This window comes from Scardinius erythrophthalmus, assembly GCF_964197995.2.
Source record: "Scardinius erythrophthalmus genome assembly, chromosome: 21".
In the NCBI taxonomy this organism is placed as follows: domain Eukaryota; kingdom Metazoa; phylum Chordata; class Actinopteri; order Cypriniformes; family Leuciscidae; genus Scardinius; species Scardinius erythrophthalmus.
In genome coordinates this window covers 18,200,705-18,218,533 of record NC_138241.1, presented here as the reverse complement: position 1 = coordinate 18,218,533, position 17,829 = coordinate 18,200,705, and the positions used below count along the sequence as shown (strand labels likewise).

At 36.5% G+C, this 17,829-nt stretch overlaps 1 protein-coding gene across 1 annotated transcript; it reads left to right on the top strand.

The window, feature by feature from the left end:
* The first annotated feature begins 9,987 nt into the window (after positions 1–9,987).
* On the top strand, positions 9,988–17,792 carry ephx5 (epoxide hydrolase 5). The gene is made up of 9 exons (XM_081350290.1): positions 9,988–10,120; positions 11,267–11,477; positions 11,699–11,879; positions 12,046–12,255; positions 15,651–15,780; positions 15,953–16,167; positions 16,280–16,388; positions 17,011–17,136; positions 17,318–17,792. Exons 1-9 carry the CDS (start codon positions 10,077–10,079, stop codon positions 17,526–17,528), a joined length of 1,437 nt encoding a protein of 478 aa, XP_081206416.1. The 5' UTR covers positions 9,988–10,076; the 3' UTR covers positions 17,529–17,792.
* Positions 17,793–17,829: the final 37 nt, after the last annotated feature.

The window sequence follows — 17,829 nt, the reverse complement described above, 5'->3', positions numbered from 1 at the left end:
CTAACAGCCATAAAACCAACTTATCTGATCGTGGTATAAGACCTTCATGCCCTTGTTGGGGGGATGGGTGCACAGATCCCTGAGTGAGTTTTCAATATTATTTTTAACTATAACAAATACTTGTGCCTGATTTGTCTCAATCGTTACACTCATTTTAGCCATTCTGTTCAGCTGTTGCCTAACAAGTTACCTTTGTTTGTTCCCTGTATAAGTTCCCTTGTTTCACTAGTGAGTTACCCAGTCTCGTGCTGTTGCGATTTACCCATCTTCATCTGTTTGCCTTGTGGATTATATATTAAAGACTTTATTAGAGATTCAACTTCGTGTGTATACACAACCTGATTGTGACACATGGCAAGATCAATGCATTTTAAGAGACATAAAATAGTAACATACAGAAGTAATGCAAAACAGCAACTTGCATCATAAATATACAAAAAATCCCATTTCAATATTTGATCAATTTAAGACCTATTCCTGGTGAAAAGCTTTTGAAGGTAATAATAGATTTGCTTCATAGCGGAGTACTAAGTTCAAAGCTGATTTGCAGTTGTTGCAAAAGAATGGTTTCCAACCCTTGTATCAAAATGCTTGTATCAATGTATTAATTCTGCAGAGGTTCATTTCATATTCAGAGGAAAGGTGTGAGTGCAAGATTGAGCATTTATAAAACTGTAAACATTAAATTTAAATAACAAATATATCAGTTCTGGTACTTAGTCCTATAACTGTTATCACAAATACTATGGTTGGGTTGTTTTCTTGGTTTATGCATTCACAAAATAATATACAGGGTTTTCAATCCTCCAAATCAGTATGACTCCCAAAATGTATTTAACCAAGAAATGGTGCACAGACTTATCTCATTCAACCATGTTTTAAAAAGTAAAGGATACACAAACATCAGAAAATGTGGTTTGAGACATTTTTACATATTGTAGACTTTCAGAGAAATTGATTCTAATGAGACTGCTAAAGCATTCTTATATCACGATTTGTTGTTGACATCAAAGGTTATCACGACAAATCAAATTCCTATTTTATCAATAGGAAAGACATCTGGTTTACCATAATTTGCAACAAGTACATTTTAAAGCTACATGCTTGTTAAAAAGCCTCAAACTGCACTAGAAACATGCTCTACATGCAGGTGTTTTCAACTACTTGAATTGATTTTAACCATGGCTGGCTCCAGACTGCTATTTCGCATGGAGTGACCTTGAAGGAAAGAGTACATTTCTTTTAATATGGAAATTGAGAAAAGCACACAGGTAACTGTAATAGTGTAAATGAGACAGTGTCTTACGTCTGCAACAACAGGGTCATGAACGGCACACAGGGTCTCAACTCCACCCTTCCTGCAAGATGTTCTGGCCACTTTCACAGTGAAGATGTATTTCATGCCTGAGACAACCTAGTTCAACCAGAAACATGTTCAGACATTGTTGGGTAAACCGTGATGTAACGCGTCACAAAAGCAACCTAGATTAACTGATGCTTAAAATATTCATATCATGATGCGAGCAGATAGGACATTAAGCAATAACTTTTGTCCTTTTGTCAATTTTCAAAAAATATTGGTCATACTTCAAACACTCAAATACTGTTTAAAACATGACATCTGCAAAAACCTTTATAGTCTTACCTTTAAAATAATTTCCCTTATGTGGCTTATAATATAAATAGCTGGGGCCAACATGTCTCTTTGTATACTGCTTTGCATTCAACTATTCGTTAGATGCTTAGTACTTCCTCATACCAGTGCTAACTTCTTTGCTACAAATCACTTCAACAATTTTGATAATAAATGCCTTATTCCAAACAATTGTTTGCCATTAAATTCTATAGGCATATGGAATAACTTAAAGTGAAATTAGTTGCTACTGGATTTTTAAAATTAATAAATATCCAAACAGTTATTTGTTATACATTTTAGTTATTTGTCTCTAAACAGGCTTATGTCAAATGAAATAAAGGTTTGATGACAGTCATCGGTCACCATAAAGCAGAACCAGAACAAGTGTAACATGTTCCTGGATCAACATCTTTGTTGTTGATCCTTACACAAAATTCCAATCAACCAATCAGATTTGACTGATCTGAATTGATTTACAGTTAATTTAAAGTTAAGACTTACAACCAGAGTTAGGTGCTTCTACACAATTCTTATTCACCCATCTTTCCCCTCTGATTTAGCGATAACATGTGTAGTGTTAGGTTTAGGGGTAGGGATATGGTTAACGCTGGGACGATACACCCATCTCCCAATTCGATACTATCACGATACCTGGGTGCCTATACGATATGCATTGCGATGTGTTTTTAAAGAGTTGCGATTCTACATGTTTTGCGATTCGATATTGCAATTTATTGTGAAAGTTAAATCATACACATACAGACTGTTCTTGATGTAGGCCTATAAGATGAGTTATATTCACAAAAACAATTCATCACATCTTCCTGATTATTTCAGAAGCATCATACAGTACTGCATACGCTTTAATAAATGTTTAAATAATAAATACACTTAACAGTCACTTGTTGGCAGCGCCAACGCAGATATGAATGTTGCGATATGATTGTCAAAGGTTTAATAGACAGACAAATTGGAATAAGATCACGTGGTGTTTGAATCGAGATCGTAATCTTTTAAAGATTAATCGTGCAGCTCTACTGTCTTATCATTCTCTCAGCATATGACTTGTGGGAGGGATTTTCAATGCATTCAGTCTCACGCACTGATCTATACAGTGTCATTCTATATAGATCAGTGGTCTCACGTCGCTTCCACACTTGAAAGGGATATAACATCACTCAACAGATAGACACATTTTATCCTCTGTTGGAACAAAAGTGGCAAACTTCTGTCAACCTCGTATATAAGCAAGGACAAAAATAAAGCAATTTAATACGACTAATATTGATTCTGTAATAAAAAAAGATGGATTTTAAAATCGTAAAAAAATAAAAAATAAATAAATGCGATAGCTGGGTGAATCGATTTTTTCTCCCAGCCCTAAATGGTTAACGCATCTCGGCAAAATCAGGACGTGACACCAGCGGCCTGCGTTTCTCACTCACTCGGTGTGATTTATCGACGTTCCGAGTAGGCTATAAGTGACAAAACAAAGGTTTAAACTACTTACTTGTGTTTGAACCTTGAGGACTTCGAGAATCTGAAGCACAAACGAATCGTTAAAGCAATGATTGTTGAACTGGGCCTTTGCAAACTGTAACGCTTCCTGAACTCCTTCGTCGTTCATGTTTGCACCCACAGGCGCTCCAAGCAGCCTAGAGCTCGCCACGGCCGAAATCACCGCCAGAAACACCACAATCATGTTAAGATACATGTTTAAGCTGTATTAATTGACTCGGTCTGTTTTTGATCAGGTCTTGATTCTCCCTTATTTCGTCAAATCGAAACTGGATGAAACCATAATATGCTGTCTGAGATTATATAGACAAATTTCACTCACTAATTAGGGCGGGGCCTCGCGCATCCACCAATCGCAGTTGTAGGGAGGGACGAAAGAAACATATTTGTTTCTCTCTCTTTTAACTGAATTACTATGGAAGCTTGTTTCCGCCACAAAATAAAAAAAATAGAAGATAATTGCGACTTTTTATCTCACAATTGCGAGTTTGCATCTCGCAATTCTGACTTTATTTCTCAGAATTGGGAGATATAAAGTCAGAATTGCGTGATATAAAGTCAGAATTCTGAGATATAAAGTCAGAATTGGGAGATATAAAGTCACAATTGCGTCTTATAAAGTCAGAATTCGGACTTTTTTTCTCGCAATTGCGACTTTATATCACGCAATTCTGACTTTATATCTCAGAATTCTGACTTTATATCACGCAATTCTGACTTTATAACACATAATTGCGAGTTTATATCTCGCAATTCTGACATCTTTTCTCAGAATTGTGAGATATATAAAGTCCAATTCTAAGGGGGAAAAAAAGATGGACTTTTTTTTTAACCTTAAAATAGTTTATATCTCACAATTCTAACTTTTTTAACACGCAATTGCGACTTTATATCATGCAATTCTGACTTTATATCTCCCAATTGCGTGATATAAAATCAGAATTCTGAGATATAAAGTCAGAATTGCGTGATATAAAGTCACAATTGCGAGAAAAAAAGTCAGAATTCTGACTTTATATCTCAGAATTCTGACTTTATATCTCAGAATTCTGACTTTATAACACGCAATTCTGACTTTATATCTCCCAATTGCGTGATATAAAATCAGAATTCTGAGATATAAAGTCAGAATTGCGTGATATAAAGTCACAATTGTGAGAAAAAAAGTCAGAATTCTGACTTTATATCTCAGAATTCTGACTTTATATCTCAGAATTCTGACTTTATAACACGCAATTCTGACTTTATATCTCGCAATTCTGACTTTAAAACACGCAATTGCGACTTTATTCCACGCAATTCTGACTTTATATCTCGCAGTTCTGAGAAATAAAGTCAAGATTGCGAGATGTAAACTCGCAATTGTGAGAGAAAAAGTCGCAATTATCTTTTTTTTTTTTTTGTGGCGGAAACAAGCTTCCATAGAATTACAGCATTTGCGAGGCGGATACTGCATTGGAATTCTTTTTTTTGTCTTCTTCTATAGGCTACACTGATCTGCAATTAATTGACATTGTTTTGCAGATAATTTCATCACAAAAACATCGAAATTAGGCTACTTAATTTCAGTTTACTGTATAAGTAGCCTAGTGTATTTGTTTAAAAAAAACATTTGAATAAAACTTTATAAACTTGTACTTTTATAAAGAATATCTACCTTTTCAGATAATTAATATTAACTCTAATTGAATTATATCTACATTCAAACTGACTGCTAAGATTTTAGCAAGAGGATCCTGCTGGTCCTGTTCTCTTTATTGTAAATCAAAGTCAGATTACTGAGACTGTCATCTTTTGTCTTTAATGGCTCTTGGAGCCCCTGTCCCATTATTTGAATAGTTATGCTAATTTAATGGTAACACCATTAAATTATGGAGTCATGGGCAGGTTCCTATACCTGGATAGGCCTACTTCATTTGCATGCTTTGTTTAAGGTCATCAGCCAGGTGCTTTGTTCCATCTCAGTGCCCACTTAAATCAATATAAACTACAATGTATTATAGACTCTATGACTGCAGCTACCAACTGCACATGTTCTCAATAAAGAATCCTGCTGAAGCTACAACCAAGTCACCTGGGTAGGGTTGCACCAGCTGTTCATAAGTTCTTTCTTAAAGCTACACTGTGTAGGATTTACTCCCATCTAGCGGTGAAATTGTATATGACTACCAACTGAATATTACTTTCTAGCTCCACCCATTCCGAAGTTGTTTTAACTCCTATGGTGGCCATATTATTTCAAATCTGCCGGCAAACGTGAGCAAATCTCCCTCTCACATTCGTCACGGTGCGTGTAAAAACGCGAAAGGCGAAGCTTGTATGTCCCTCTAATGTATTTTGAAGATGGATGCACAACATGGCTTCCGCCATTCGAGCGATTCGCTCGTATGTATTCTAAATGGCAGATTACACACTTACGAGAATACTTAATTAGTTGGTTGAAGTGATTACACATTAATGAGAACATATAATTTTGAAATGACAACGTGTTTTTTTGCTAAAAATCAACTTAAAATATTACACAGTGTAGCTTTAAATTGGAACGTAAAGTCCACACTAGAGTCTTAGTAACAACTAGCTAGTTTGTAACTAACTCATTCCATTGCACCATTTGTTTGAAAGGCAGAACATAGCTAGTAGGTCGTAAGCATAGACAGTAAAAGAAATGGACACAGCGACCCCATTGGATTCAACGGAGACAAGTGAAGTCAATTAGAAGCTCTTACTTCCTGGGGGTCGACCGTACTGCGCAGACTCAAACTGAGCTTGACGACTGCTACTGCTACAAAAAATGCTTCTACGGGGCCATAACGTATGATACAAGGTAATGGAGCCTTTTATACATTTTCGTGTTTCTTTAGAAATAAATAATGGACAAATAGAGTCTTTAAACGCCTCAGATGTAAAGTTATTCGCTGTCAAAGTGACGCCAAAATGAATGGGAGTCAGTGGGATGCTAACAGCAGGTGGGGGTCCGCTAGCCAATGGCGGCGCCCGGGGAAACTTAAAAATAATATGAAACCCTGCCCCCCTGGTCGTAAGCTCTCCGTATTGTAATGCGTAGTCGCATAATATGACGTTTAGCCTCGATGATCCAATAGCAGCTTTCAAATGCGGGAGCAGAATTTGTTTAAACGCTGTGAATTTCAGTTTATCCTTTATTCTAACTTCTTTTGCCTCACTTAACTAACAGTAAAAATACGTTTCCATTAAATACGCCCCTTAATCATGAATAACATAAGTGTTTTATATGTAACTATAACATTCAGAAACTGTATTTGAAACAAATTAATAAGGATAAAAAAATAAGTAATGATTAAAAAAACATAAGAAATAACATTTATTGATTATGACTGATTTTATGTGATATGCACAACACGGACCGATGGGACAGATGCACACAGCGGCGCACTGTAGGACGGGTTTGTGTTGATGAGCCACTAACAAAGTAATGTATTCACATAATGTTCTCTCTTTTAAAATGTAAGCGAGTTTAAATGTCAGCATTATCATATGTCTAAAGAATTGAAGTCTGTCAGGTAAAAGAAGAGCTTATTGATGCAGTTTAGTCTGCCTATATCCAACCGCTACTTTTGATCGGAGGCTTCAATAAATATTTAGTTAATACAGTTACGCTTCAACTAAGTTTAATGGTGCAACGCGAACATATTTAGTAGTGCGTAAGTTGTATCTTAGTGCCCATTTACGTCAAAACTATAGGCTAAGTTGTAACTAACGAACAGCTGGTGCAACCGGCCCCTGATCTTCGCTCCTGAAATTTCCTACAATACGAAGTTACACAAAATGACTATTTCTGGTTCCATAAAACAAAATCTAGAACTCCTTGTTGAACAAATATACTCTGTAAAAAATAAACACTTTGTTTTGTTTTCTCTTTTTTTGTTAACTCTTATTAGCCTGGGTTTCCCCATGCTGCCTTGAGCGCAGCGCGATATTATTCAGGCTGCTATGCATCCTGGACACCATGGACCAGATTTTCGCCTCAGCGAGGGAACCAATCACAGAACGGGGAGGGAGCAGCAAGACGATGACGACATCTGTGCGACACACCGAAGCAGTTTGTTTATATCTATGGATCCAACATGGCATCAGACGCGAAGTTACCTTTCGATGCAGCCTTAGTGTTCTGAGTAGTTTAGATTGCAAGTTTATTTTGTCTTCTTCCTCGTCGAATTTCTGTCGCTCTTCATACGTCATCTGGTATAATTGAAACGATTGGCTATGAGCTACGTACAGGCGCATTTGATAGACATTCGTAGCACCCAATAAACGGCTCTGGGCATTCGTAAACCACGCCTCAAATACAAGAAAATGAACATGTGGTTCCCAGACCACCAGGGCCGTGCACAGACTTTTTGAGGGGCATGTGCTGAAACAAAAAAAAGGGCACCCCCCTCCCATTTTCAATAACACAAAATAATAGTCTCAAAAGCTTTAGATTTATTCACGATCAATAATAATCATAATAATAATAAAGATAATTGTCAGGGTTATTGCAGGTTGAAGACGAGGAGACAGGATTTCAATACATCTGGTTTATTTCCAAACTCAGAATACAGGAATACTCAGGAACTTAGGAACTTTAGAAACTCAGGAATACAATAATTTCCAACACTAACACTGACCTTGACACTTCAACGACCGACAAAGACTGAAGGAATACACAGGGCTTAAATACACAAGGAAACAGATCAGGGAAATTAGACACAGCTGACACAGATGAACTAATTAAACAGACGGGGAAAACAGGACTAGACCAAAATCACAGAAGACAGGGGAAAACGGATCATAGAAACTGAAAACACTGAAACGGATTCAAAAACAGAACTCAAGAAACCTCAAACTGTCACAATAATATAGATAAACATGGTTTTAAGGGCTTCTTTAAACCTAACAGCAACCTTCAGTGAGCCAGGGATGTTGGTCTCTTGAAGGTTGGTCTTGTTGGTCTCTCTTCACTACACTTTCTCTAAAATAAGCCAGCAATGAAAAAAATTAAAAATAAAAAAAAATAGTGTGAAAAGTACAGTTGCAGTGAAAAGCATTTCTGAAGGATCACGTAACACTGAAGAGTACTGAACTGGAGTAATGATGCTGAAAATGCAGCTTTGATCACAGAAATAAATTACATTTTAAAATATATTCAAAGAGAAAACAGTTATTTTAAATTGTAAAAATATTTCACAATATTACTGTTTTTGCTGTATTTTGGATCAAATAAATGAAGCCTTGGAATGAATTAAATTATTAATTACATTCTGCATGATAAAATATAAAGATTTCACAGTGATCTTCTGTAAAAAAAAAAATTAAGTCACTACTACAATATTACTGTTAGACCACATTTAATGAGAAGAGGTCTGAAGTTAGCCAGGCTAAACTCTTATAGGAATTTCATACAGAATAATTCGTAGAGAAAACAGGGTTTAACCTTGTGCAAAGACACAGTGAGTCTATAATTATTATTGCAGTAAGTCTGTGGCCTGGGATTTTTTTAACCACAGTTTTTGTGTTCTAAAAGAAGAAGAAAACTACTGCTACTCTAACTTTGTACTGTAATTTTTTTATTGAATATTGTGCTCTTAAGTCACATGTGTTAAATATTTTGTCTCAGCTTCTTAAGTCAAGTTAGTGAAGTTAATCAGTGCATTGTGTGGGATAGCCTTATTTGCAGAAAGTAGGCCTACGAAAGAGTGAATGTGCCTGCAGTTTCCTTCCGCAGATTTTTTTATCATTAATGAATAAGTAGTCTGGACATCATTTTTTTTAAACACTGTGAATATGGTTGGAACAAAGAATTTAGCTGCAATTGAGGTGATATAGTATCACCTCACCCAATATGATATTGGACTATATCTATCTATCTATATCAATATCTATAGCTATATATCTCTATAATACTATATCTATCTCCATATCACCCGGCATGACTTTTCTGAAGTGTGAACTTTTCTTGACAGGTAACTACGTAATTGAGTTGGCAAATGAAATCGGCCAAGGAGCGGAGTTTGCACCAAACTCCATTAAATGTTTATTACTATTATAAATGACGAATAAAATATGTAGCCCATATGTAAAATAAAGGCTACCAGCTACAATCTTAAAAATAAAGGTTCTAAAGTGTAGTTTTTGCAGCCAACAATGCCATAGAAGAACCATTCTGGATTCCTCAAAGAACCTTTTGATGAACAGTTTTTTTCTTCTTTTTGTTTTATTGGTGCAAAGAACATAATGGAAAGGTTCCATGGATGTTAAGGGTGCTTCATGGAACCATATATGCCATTAAATAACCTTTATTTTTAAGAGTGTATATTGTGACAAAATTACACAAAAAAAACAGTCAAAAGAAAGATCCTGTTCTGTACTGTAGTGTATAAAAAAATTTAAATACTGAGTGATCTTTAGGATAGAATATTTCATAAACCATGGTTTGCCTTCTCGAGCTATAAGCTACATGTTTTAATAATTGATGCTCTTCAAAGTCTGTGAATTACGTGAGTAAAATGTTTCAATAGCCTACGTCTACACAGGCACTCGAAAAAAAAGTTTTATGGAAGTCCTAAAAGTATGCATAATTTATATTACATACATGCATTTATAATAATAATAATATTGACATTAGTTCGTTTTTCGCAATCTTAGTTGCGATCACGAGAAAACAAGAAAGAAAAAAATAATGAATGGCCCTTTAGCCTTCCCTACCTTTGGACAGTTAAAAAAAACACCTCTCCCAGTTTGAAAATTTGGAAACGCCCCCTTTTTGTTTCAGCAGAGTGTATTCTTCAACTGTGGGGTCTTTAGGGGTAAAAAACCTCCGCCTCCTTCGCTCCTTCAACGTCTTTGCACTTTGAGCGTTACATAAGCACGATTATTCGTCAAAGACACGGCTATCTAACGTACGATGGGTTTTGAGGACTCCATTATGCAGACAGTTGAATCCATCAAGTGAGTAAAACTGTGGAACAGGGAATGTTTAGAGTTCAGTTAAAGGCTAACGCAGTCTCATGTTTTAGGTGCGGTTAAACCATTTCCGTCGGTATGCAACTTGTCTAGTCATTTCGAGGTCATTTCATGGACTCATGCAACTCCACCAGATTCTTCCGTGTAATCATTCAGCTGAGTTTTCATTGTTGTATGTAAAAACAAATCTTTGCATGGCTATTTTGAGTTGCGTTTCATTCACTTAACGTTAATTGTTTTAAGAAATATTTGTGATTTCAAATTTCCATGACTTAAAAACGTAATTGTTTCAATGCATTGCAAATTAATTTATTTATTTGCATATCATTCAAAGTGCCTCATGTCACGAAGAGCGAGTACTCGAGACTATAAACACTTATGAAATGCCTTAAAATGCTATTTTAATAGAGGAGCAAACTCATCCTGACAACACCTTACTAAATGTGACAAAATCAACGATAGCAATGGTCAAACAATGCCACCATATTAAGTATTACTGCCCCAGTGCATGGTGGGAAGAGGGTGGATGGTGCCATATCACAATCAGTTTTTTTCCCAGTGTCGGTTTATTTGAAATAAAAAAACTAAACAAACATAAATCTAACCCACCTGCTATGCTTATTTGCTTACTCATAAAGTAAACTACAGTGATCAAATAAAGGCTGGAATACATTACCTGATTTTTTCAGTCTAGGCGAGTCAGCACTAGGTGCTGAAAGTATGAGCTCAGCTGGTCTGCAGATTTTGGGCAGAGTTGACTGATTTAAATAGTGAAGTGTATGATGGACACTGACTCCGATTTATTTCTATTTTGAGTCGATTTTAGAACACGTTTTGATTTTTCATGTTTTCTAGCAATGATGTTTCTGTTTCATATCTTAAAATATGTCAGTGCTATTGTTGTGTCTCAAGATGCACACCAGTAATGTCTTTTCTAAGGCATTATGAAAGCTACTTGAATGTTCAAATTGAACTAAGGCCCAATCCTGGCTTAATCTAAGCCTTGTATGCAAAACCAGACCCTAGTGTTTTAAAATCTGCTCAGACTGGTAAATCATGTAGTGTATTCCAGCCCTAAATCTTTGGTTGTTTTTTCAACATTCTTTGTCAACTAACTTCCTTCACTTTTAGAGAGACCCTTGGCAACCTTGATCGGTCTAAACTACAGCTCTTAGCACTCTCTTCTGCTGGAGTTGGAGCTCTTTTGTGCTACTTGGCATGGAAGCAAAGCCCCAAAACGATACCAATGGGAGATGGCTGGTGGGGAGCTGGGGAGAAGCCTTTTACCGAGGACAAAACCATTCACAGATTTGTAGTGAAGACCTCGGTGGAAGAGATAGAGGTGGGCACACAACCACCTGAACAGTAATAATGTTGTGTAATGCAAGGCAGCATATTTTGGGTGAAGAATTGCATGTGGATCAACAGTTCAAGAATCAAATAATAGGTTTTTCACATAAATCCCCACAAGATCATTCTTCTCCGCTTTCAAACATGTGCTAAGCATACATTTACTCAACCACAATATATTTATGTCATCATTAACTGCACTGTTTTCTTCAGGATCTGCACAGACGCATTGATCAAACACGCTTCACGGATCCACTGGAGGATTCCTGCTTTCATTATGGATTTAACTCGTCTTACCTTAAACGGGTGGTCTCTTATTGGAGACAGGAGTTTGACTGGGAGAAGCAGGTGAAGGTGATTAACCAGTATCCTCACTTCAAAACCAAAATTGAGGGTAAGAACATAACACTTTTAAAGGATATAATTTACCTGACTAGATAAAAACCAGTTGTAACAAAGTATGCAATTTTCCTATAACCTTTTAAGTCCCACATCATGCCTTCACAAAATGTGTTTAGGAGTATTTCAGTATTTTAGTGAAATTCTGTATTGCTTTTCAGGTATAGATGTGCATTTCGTTCATGTGAAGCCTGTTCAGAAGTCTGGACAGACAGTTCTCCCTCTCATGATGGTTCACGGCTGGCCTGGTACCTTTTACGAGTTTTATGGGATTCTGCCCTTGCTCACTGAGACGGATTCAAATGTGGTCTTTGAGGTCATCTGTCCCTCCATTCCAGGCTACGGCTACTCTGAAGCGCCACATAAAAAAGGTAAGTTTACCAACATGCAACAAGATATAGCAACGGGTAGCAAGAAGAACTAATTCTACTAGACAATAGAGTACAACAGTGCCTGCCCCCCTTTTCAGCAGAGCTGGTTCCGGAAGATTTTTTTCCATTCATTATTAAAATAGTCTTCGTTAAAAAGTTTTAAGCCATGAACCAAGCCAATCAGCTACAAGGTGTATCACATCACTACAAACTTTGATTAGAAATTTTGAAAAACTTCCGAAAAGACAAAGGCACAATACTGTGTACTTAACGGCTTCAGTAGGAAAGAAATGCATCCCATGAAGCATTGCGAACAACATAATCAAATTAAAAACAACGGAGAAATATAAAACTATTCATTTACAAACGTTGATTATAGATATAGAGTTTATAAAAAACTATTTATTTGAAGTTTATTGCAAAATATGCATATATCTATAAGCACTTTTTTTGCATGTGTTGCTTTTTTCGACTCTTAAAATTGGTGTAATTTTCTTTACAGCATCATGGGTAATGTAGTTTTTGTTTTGTTGCTGTTAAACACAATAAAGCTGAAATAATGCTTGCTTACGGCTTCAGCAGAAGCAAATACCATGAATTAACAACCCCGTAGCTCACAGTAGGTCTGTCTTTAAAGGTTTATCAATTATTGTTCAAAATCAATTTCCCTATGGAGAAAATGAATGGAGTTTTTACTTCCAGAACCCTGTTGCACTCTGACCTGAATATTTTGTTACAGACAAACAAATGGCATGATGACAGATAATATACAATCTTTAACATTGAGCTCATTTTTTTGTACATTTGGAGTGCTGTCAATACAGAGAACAACGACAAAAATTGGTGTTGCCTACACCGAGTTATTCTATTTTTAAAATTTGCACCCTGTTGACTTCAATGGGGCAAGTACTAAACCTGCTTTTAGCCTCTTAAAGGGGGGGTGAATTACTGTTTCATGCATACTGAGTTTTTTACACTGTTAAAGAGTTGGATTCCCATGCTAAACATGGTCAAAGTTTCAAAAGTTAAGTTGTACGTTTGAAGGAGTATTTTTGTTCCAAAAATTGTCCTTCCGGTTTGTCACAAGTTTCGGAAAGTTTTTTTCGAGTATGGCTCTGTCTAACGTAAGAGAGGGCGGAATTTCCTTATATGGGTCCTAAGGGCACTTCTCCGGTAAGATCGCGGGCGCGCGCGCACTCGTAAAACAGAGCAAGAGAGTGAAAGCAGTTCGCCATCAAAGCGCCCTGCCCGGCTTTTGGGAAGTCAATGTCACCAAAGAAGTGTGTTTTTGGATGCCAGGGCAAGACAACCTTGCACAGATTCCCAAAGAACCCGGCGTTAAGGAACCAGTGGATGGAGTTTGTTTTCCTGAGCATAAACGGAGTTGTGTATAAGACTGTTGTTCCCTGCATTTCGACGATGATTGTTTTATAAACAAAGCCCAGATCGTCTAATTCTTAAGGATCGAGCAGTCACAATGATAAAGGTTTGCGGTCGTGCGTTGGAACGGTGAGTAAAACTGTTGAACAAATGTCTCTGTGTGTTGTTAGCTCGGCGCGTTAGCACAGCTAAGCTTCGCCCTAGGGGTGGGCGATATCTCGATATTTACGATATATCGAGATATTTTTTAAACTCGATATGGATTTTGACATATCGTATATATCGATATATTGTTTATATTTAATTCTGATTTCGCCAATTTGCTTGTTTGCCTTCTCTGTGCTGTGCTCGCCCCCGCCCTCGCGTGTTGTCTCATTCAAGTCCCCCGAGTCCGGTCAGGCACATCAATCTTTCCCCGCCCAGCGAGTGCTTGAAGTGCGTCAGAAACAGTGCGCGCGCGATCAGTTGTTGGTATTTTTTTGTGTAGCGTCGCCTCTCGCCGCATTGCTTTTGTTTGAGGGCGCTTAACACTCACACTTAACATGCTCCCCTAGAAACGGGCCTGGCAGCTCGCGCCAGCTCTAGACACGTTGAAAGTTTCCTGATTGTGACGGATGGCCGAATTTACATGACACATTATAAATTAGCATTAGCCTAAGTTACCTATTCTGCTATATACAGTGCCGAAAAGAAGAGAAGAAGATAAAGGTGGATAAAGACAGAGGTAAAGTGATGTAATGAATGAACAGTTTATCTAATTGCATAGTAGTCAGATACTATAATTTAATGGCAGTTATTTTTACCTTAAACTTTATGCTAGCAGTTGTTCTGAGTTCCCCAGAGGCCCCAGACAGTGTTATTTTGTAACAATCATGTCAATTTTTAGATGCATTTTTATCACTTTTTTTTAATTAATGTTTTACTCTACAGTTGTGCAGTTTTTGGGGGATATATGGCATTTTTTTTTATTTATTTGCCAAAATTAGTAATGATATTTCTATACAGGTTTATTAAAAATAGTACAATATGTATTATTTCTTCCTTTATTTTACAGTTAAATTATTATTTTTGTATACAGGGATTTTTTTTTTTTTTATGCTGCAGAAGCACTTTGTTCCTACATGAACAGCCTACCTATTTGCACTTCAATAAAAAAAGACTGTGGTATTTGACATATTTGTTTTTGCAGTAGTTTTTGGGGGGTTATTTTTCCTGTAAAGATATCGAGATATATATCGTATATCGAGATATAGCAAAATATATCGAGATATATTTTTTGCTCCATATCGCCCAGCCCTACTTCGCCCACACGGCCCGCCCCCAGCCGCTCGTTTTTTTCCGGAAAGACTCGGTACAGCCAATCTTTCAATTAAAAATATAATAAAACAAAAGACTTTTTGGAGATATGAAGGATGGAATATTACTCTATAGGTACTCAAGATTAACAGGAGATTGAGTGAAAATGAGCATTTCACCCCCCCTTTAACATCCTTGATGTGTCATTACAAGTGCACGGTTGAAGTCCAAAGTAGTCGATTGCCGAGTTCACGCGCATAGGTTTAGTTACCTATAATCACGCGCGTGAACTCGGCAATTGACTACTTTGGACTTCAACCGAAAACAGGATGTAAACACAGGTATTTGCACTGGCTTAAATAACATCATTTTTTTTTACATATCTCTTTCACATCTACTGCAGTCATATTCACTCGTGTTCACTCTGAAGGAATCACTCACATTTTCTGTGCACTTGTAATGACACATCAAGGATGTTAAGAGGCTAAAAGCAGGTTTAAAACTTGCTGCACTGAAGTCAACAGGGTGCAAATTTTAAAAATAGAATAACTCAGTGTAGGCAACACCGATTTTTGTCGTTGTTCTCTGTATTGACAGCACTCCAAATGTACAAAAAAATGAGCTCAATGTTAAAATTGACCGGAGTTCTCCTTTAACGTCTGTAAATAGATGGAAAATGGAGAATAGACCTGCTATTCTTTCTATTATTTCATGTGAAGGGTTTAACACTATGGAGGCTGCCCGCATCTTCCATAAGCTGATGGAAAGACTGGGGTTCACTGAGTTTTATGTGCAGGGAGGAGACTGGGGAGCTTTCATTACCAGCAACATGGCCCAGATGAAGCCAGAGTAGGAGTTTAACACCCTTTACTATCCAAATCACTTTCCTTTTTTATGACATGAATTCTCTGTCAATGTATTTTTTGTTAATTTTTCCATGTTTAATTAATACAGAGCAATACATTTTATAATAGTGTTTATTGTCAATTAAAACTTTGCCTATTGCTCTCTTTAAAATAAGGTGTGTTCGTGGTCTACACTTGAACATGATCATTGCCAGGACAGACAGCCTTGGACAGCTCCTCTCCTTAGTCATTGGTCGCTACCTGCCATTCCTGGTGGGCTTTACAAAGGAGGATGTCAGACGACTCTATCCTTACATGGAGAAGAATTTATATGATATACTGAGAGAAACTGGCTATTTACACATTCAAGCCACCAAACCGGACACAGCAGGTAGGTAATGCTTGGCACATGTTATACTATGCTTTTGGGTCATGTCAAATTAACACTTAATTGAGAACTTCTTATCTAAAAATATTTTTTGGGCATTTTGTCATTCCTGCAGGATGTGGACTGAATGACTCTCCAGTCGGATTGGCTGCATATATCTTGGAGAAATTCTCCTCCTGGACAGACTTGGGAAACAGAGACTTGGAGGATGGAGGTTTGGAGAGGTAAAGAGGGTGAAATCACATACAGGTGCAATTATTTTTGTACAGATATAAATAAACACCACCATTCAAAGTAAGGTAAGATTTTTTTATGTTTTTGAAATAAGTCTTTTATGCTTACAAAGGCTGCATTTATTTGATCAAAAGTACAGTATAAAAATAATAATATTATGAAATATCATAATTTAAAATAACTGTTTTCTAGTTAAATATATTTTTAAATTTATTCCTATGATGGCAAAGCTGAATTTTCAGCATAAGTGTCATGTGATTTTTAAGATATCATTCGAATATGCTGATTTGGTGCTCAAGATTTTTTTTTTCTTATTGTAAACATTAATAATTGTTGTACTGTATATTTTTGAAAAAATCTGTAATACTTTTTTTTGGGATTCTTTGATTAATAGAAAGTTCAAAAGAAAAGCATTTATTTGAAAAAACAACTGTTTTGTAACATGTCTAATAATTTTAATATAAATTATAGTTAAATCAATTTAATATCAATACTAGCATTTTTTTTTAAATCAATTTAATATATCCATTAATTTTTGAACTCGGATTAATAAATTCTAAAAATAAAAGGGTTTAATTTGATTTGAATTAATTAGTTTTTGTTCCATTGTAGGAAGTTCAGTCTAGACGATCTCCTTACAAATGTCATGATCTACTGGACCACATGTTCCATCATTCCCTCAATGCGTTTCTACAAAGAGAACTTGAAGAAAGACTTCAAGACGAGGGTGGACAGAGTGTAAGTTCAGAAAAATTTGTAGTGACCCGAAGTGAATACTCATCATAAAAGGATGGTCAAAATGTTTGCTTTAACATTGATTTTTCAACATATAATAAATTACATATAAAAAATATAATTCTTTGCAGCCTATTCAAAAAAGATTTGTATGGCTAAATGGTTTTCTCCCTTTCCCTGAAAGGACTAGTGTGTTTGTGCCCACTGGCCTGGCTGCCTTTCCTGATGAGTTACTCCACTGTCCTAGAGCCTGGGCCAGCTCACGGTTTGCAGATGTGCGTTCTTTCACCTACATGAGCCGAGGGGGACACTTCGCTGCCTTCGAAGAACCCCAGCTTCTGGCTAATGACATCATTCAGTTTGTGGAGAAAGTGGAGAGCAAAGTCCACAAATAGCAGCTTTTTTCCAGTATCTTAAGAAGAAAAAAATGCACTGCTCTGGGCTGCGTTTCCAAAAAGCATTGTATGCTCAAGTTGATAGTAGAACAATTGCCACCAATGTTCTCTACGATCAACTTAGACTTACTATGCTTTTGGGAAATGCAGCACTGATCGTTTCTGTTTAGTGTTAGAAATCCAAGGTTTTTCAGTGAACCAAATGGAGTTATATAATGATGTTCTGTACAATATAATTTTGTATTTGTTTTGCATGTTTTGTGCATAAAACTACATATATATATATATATATATATATATA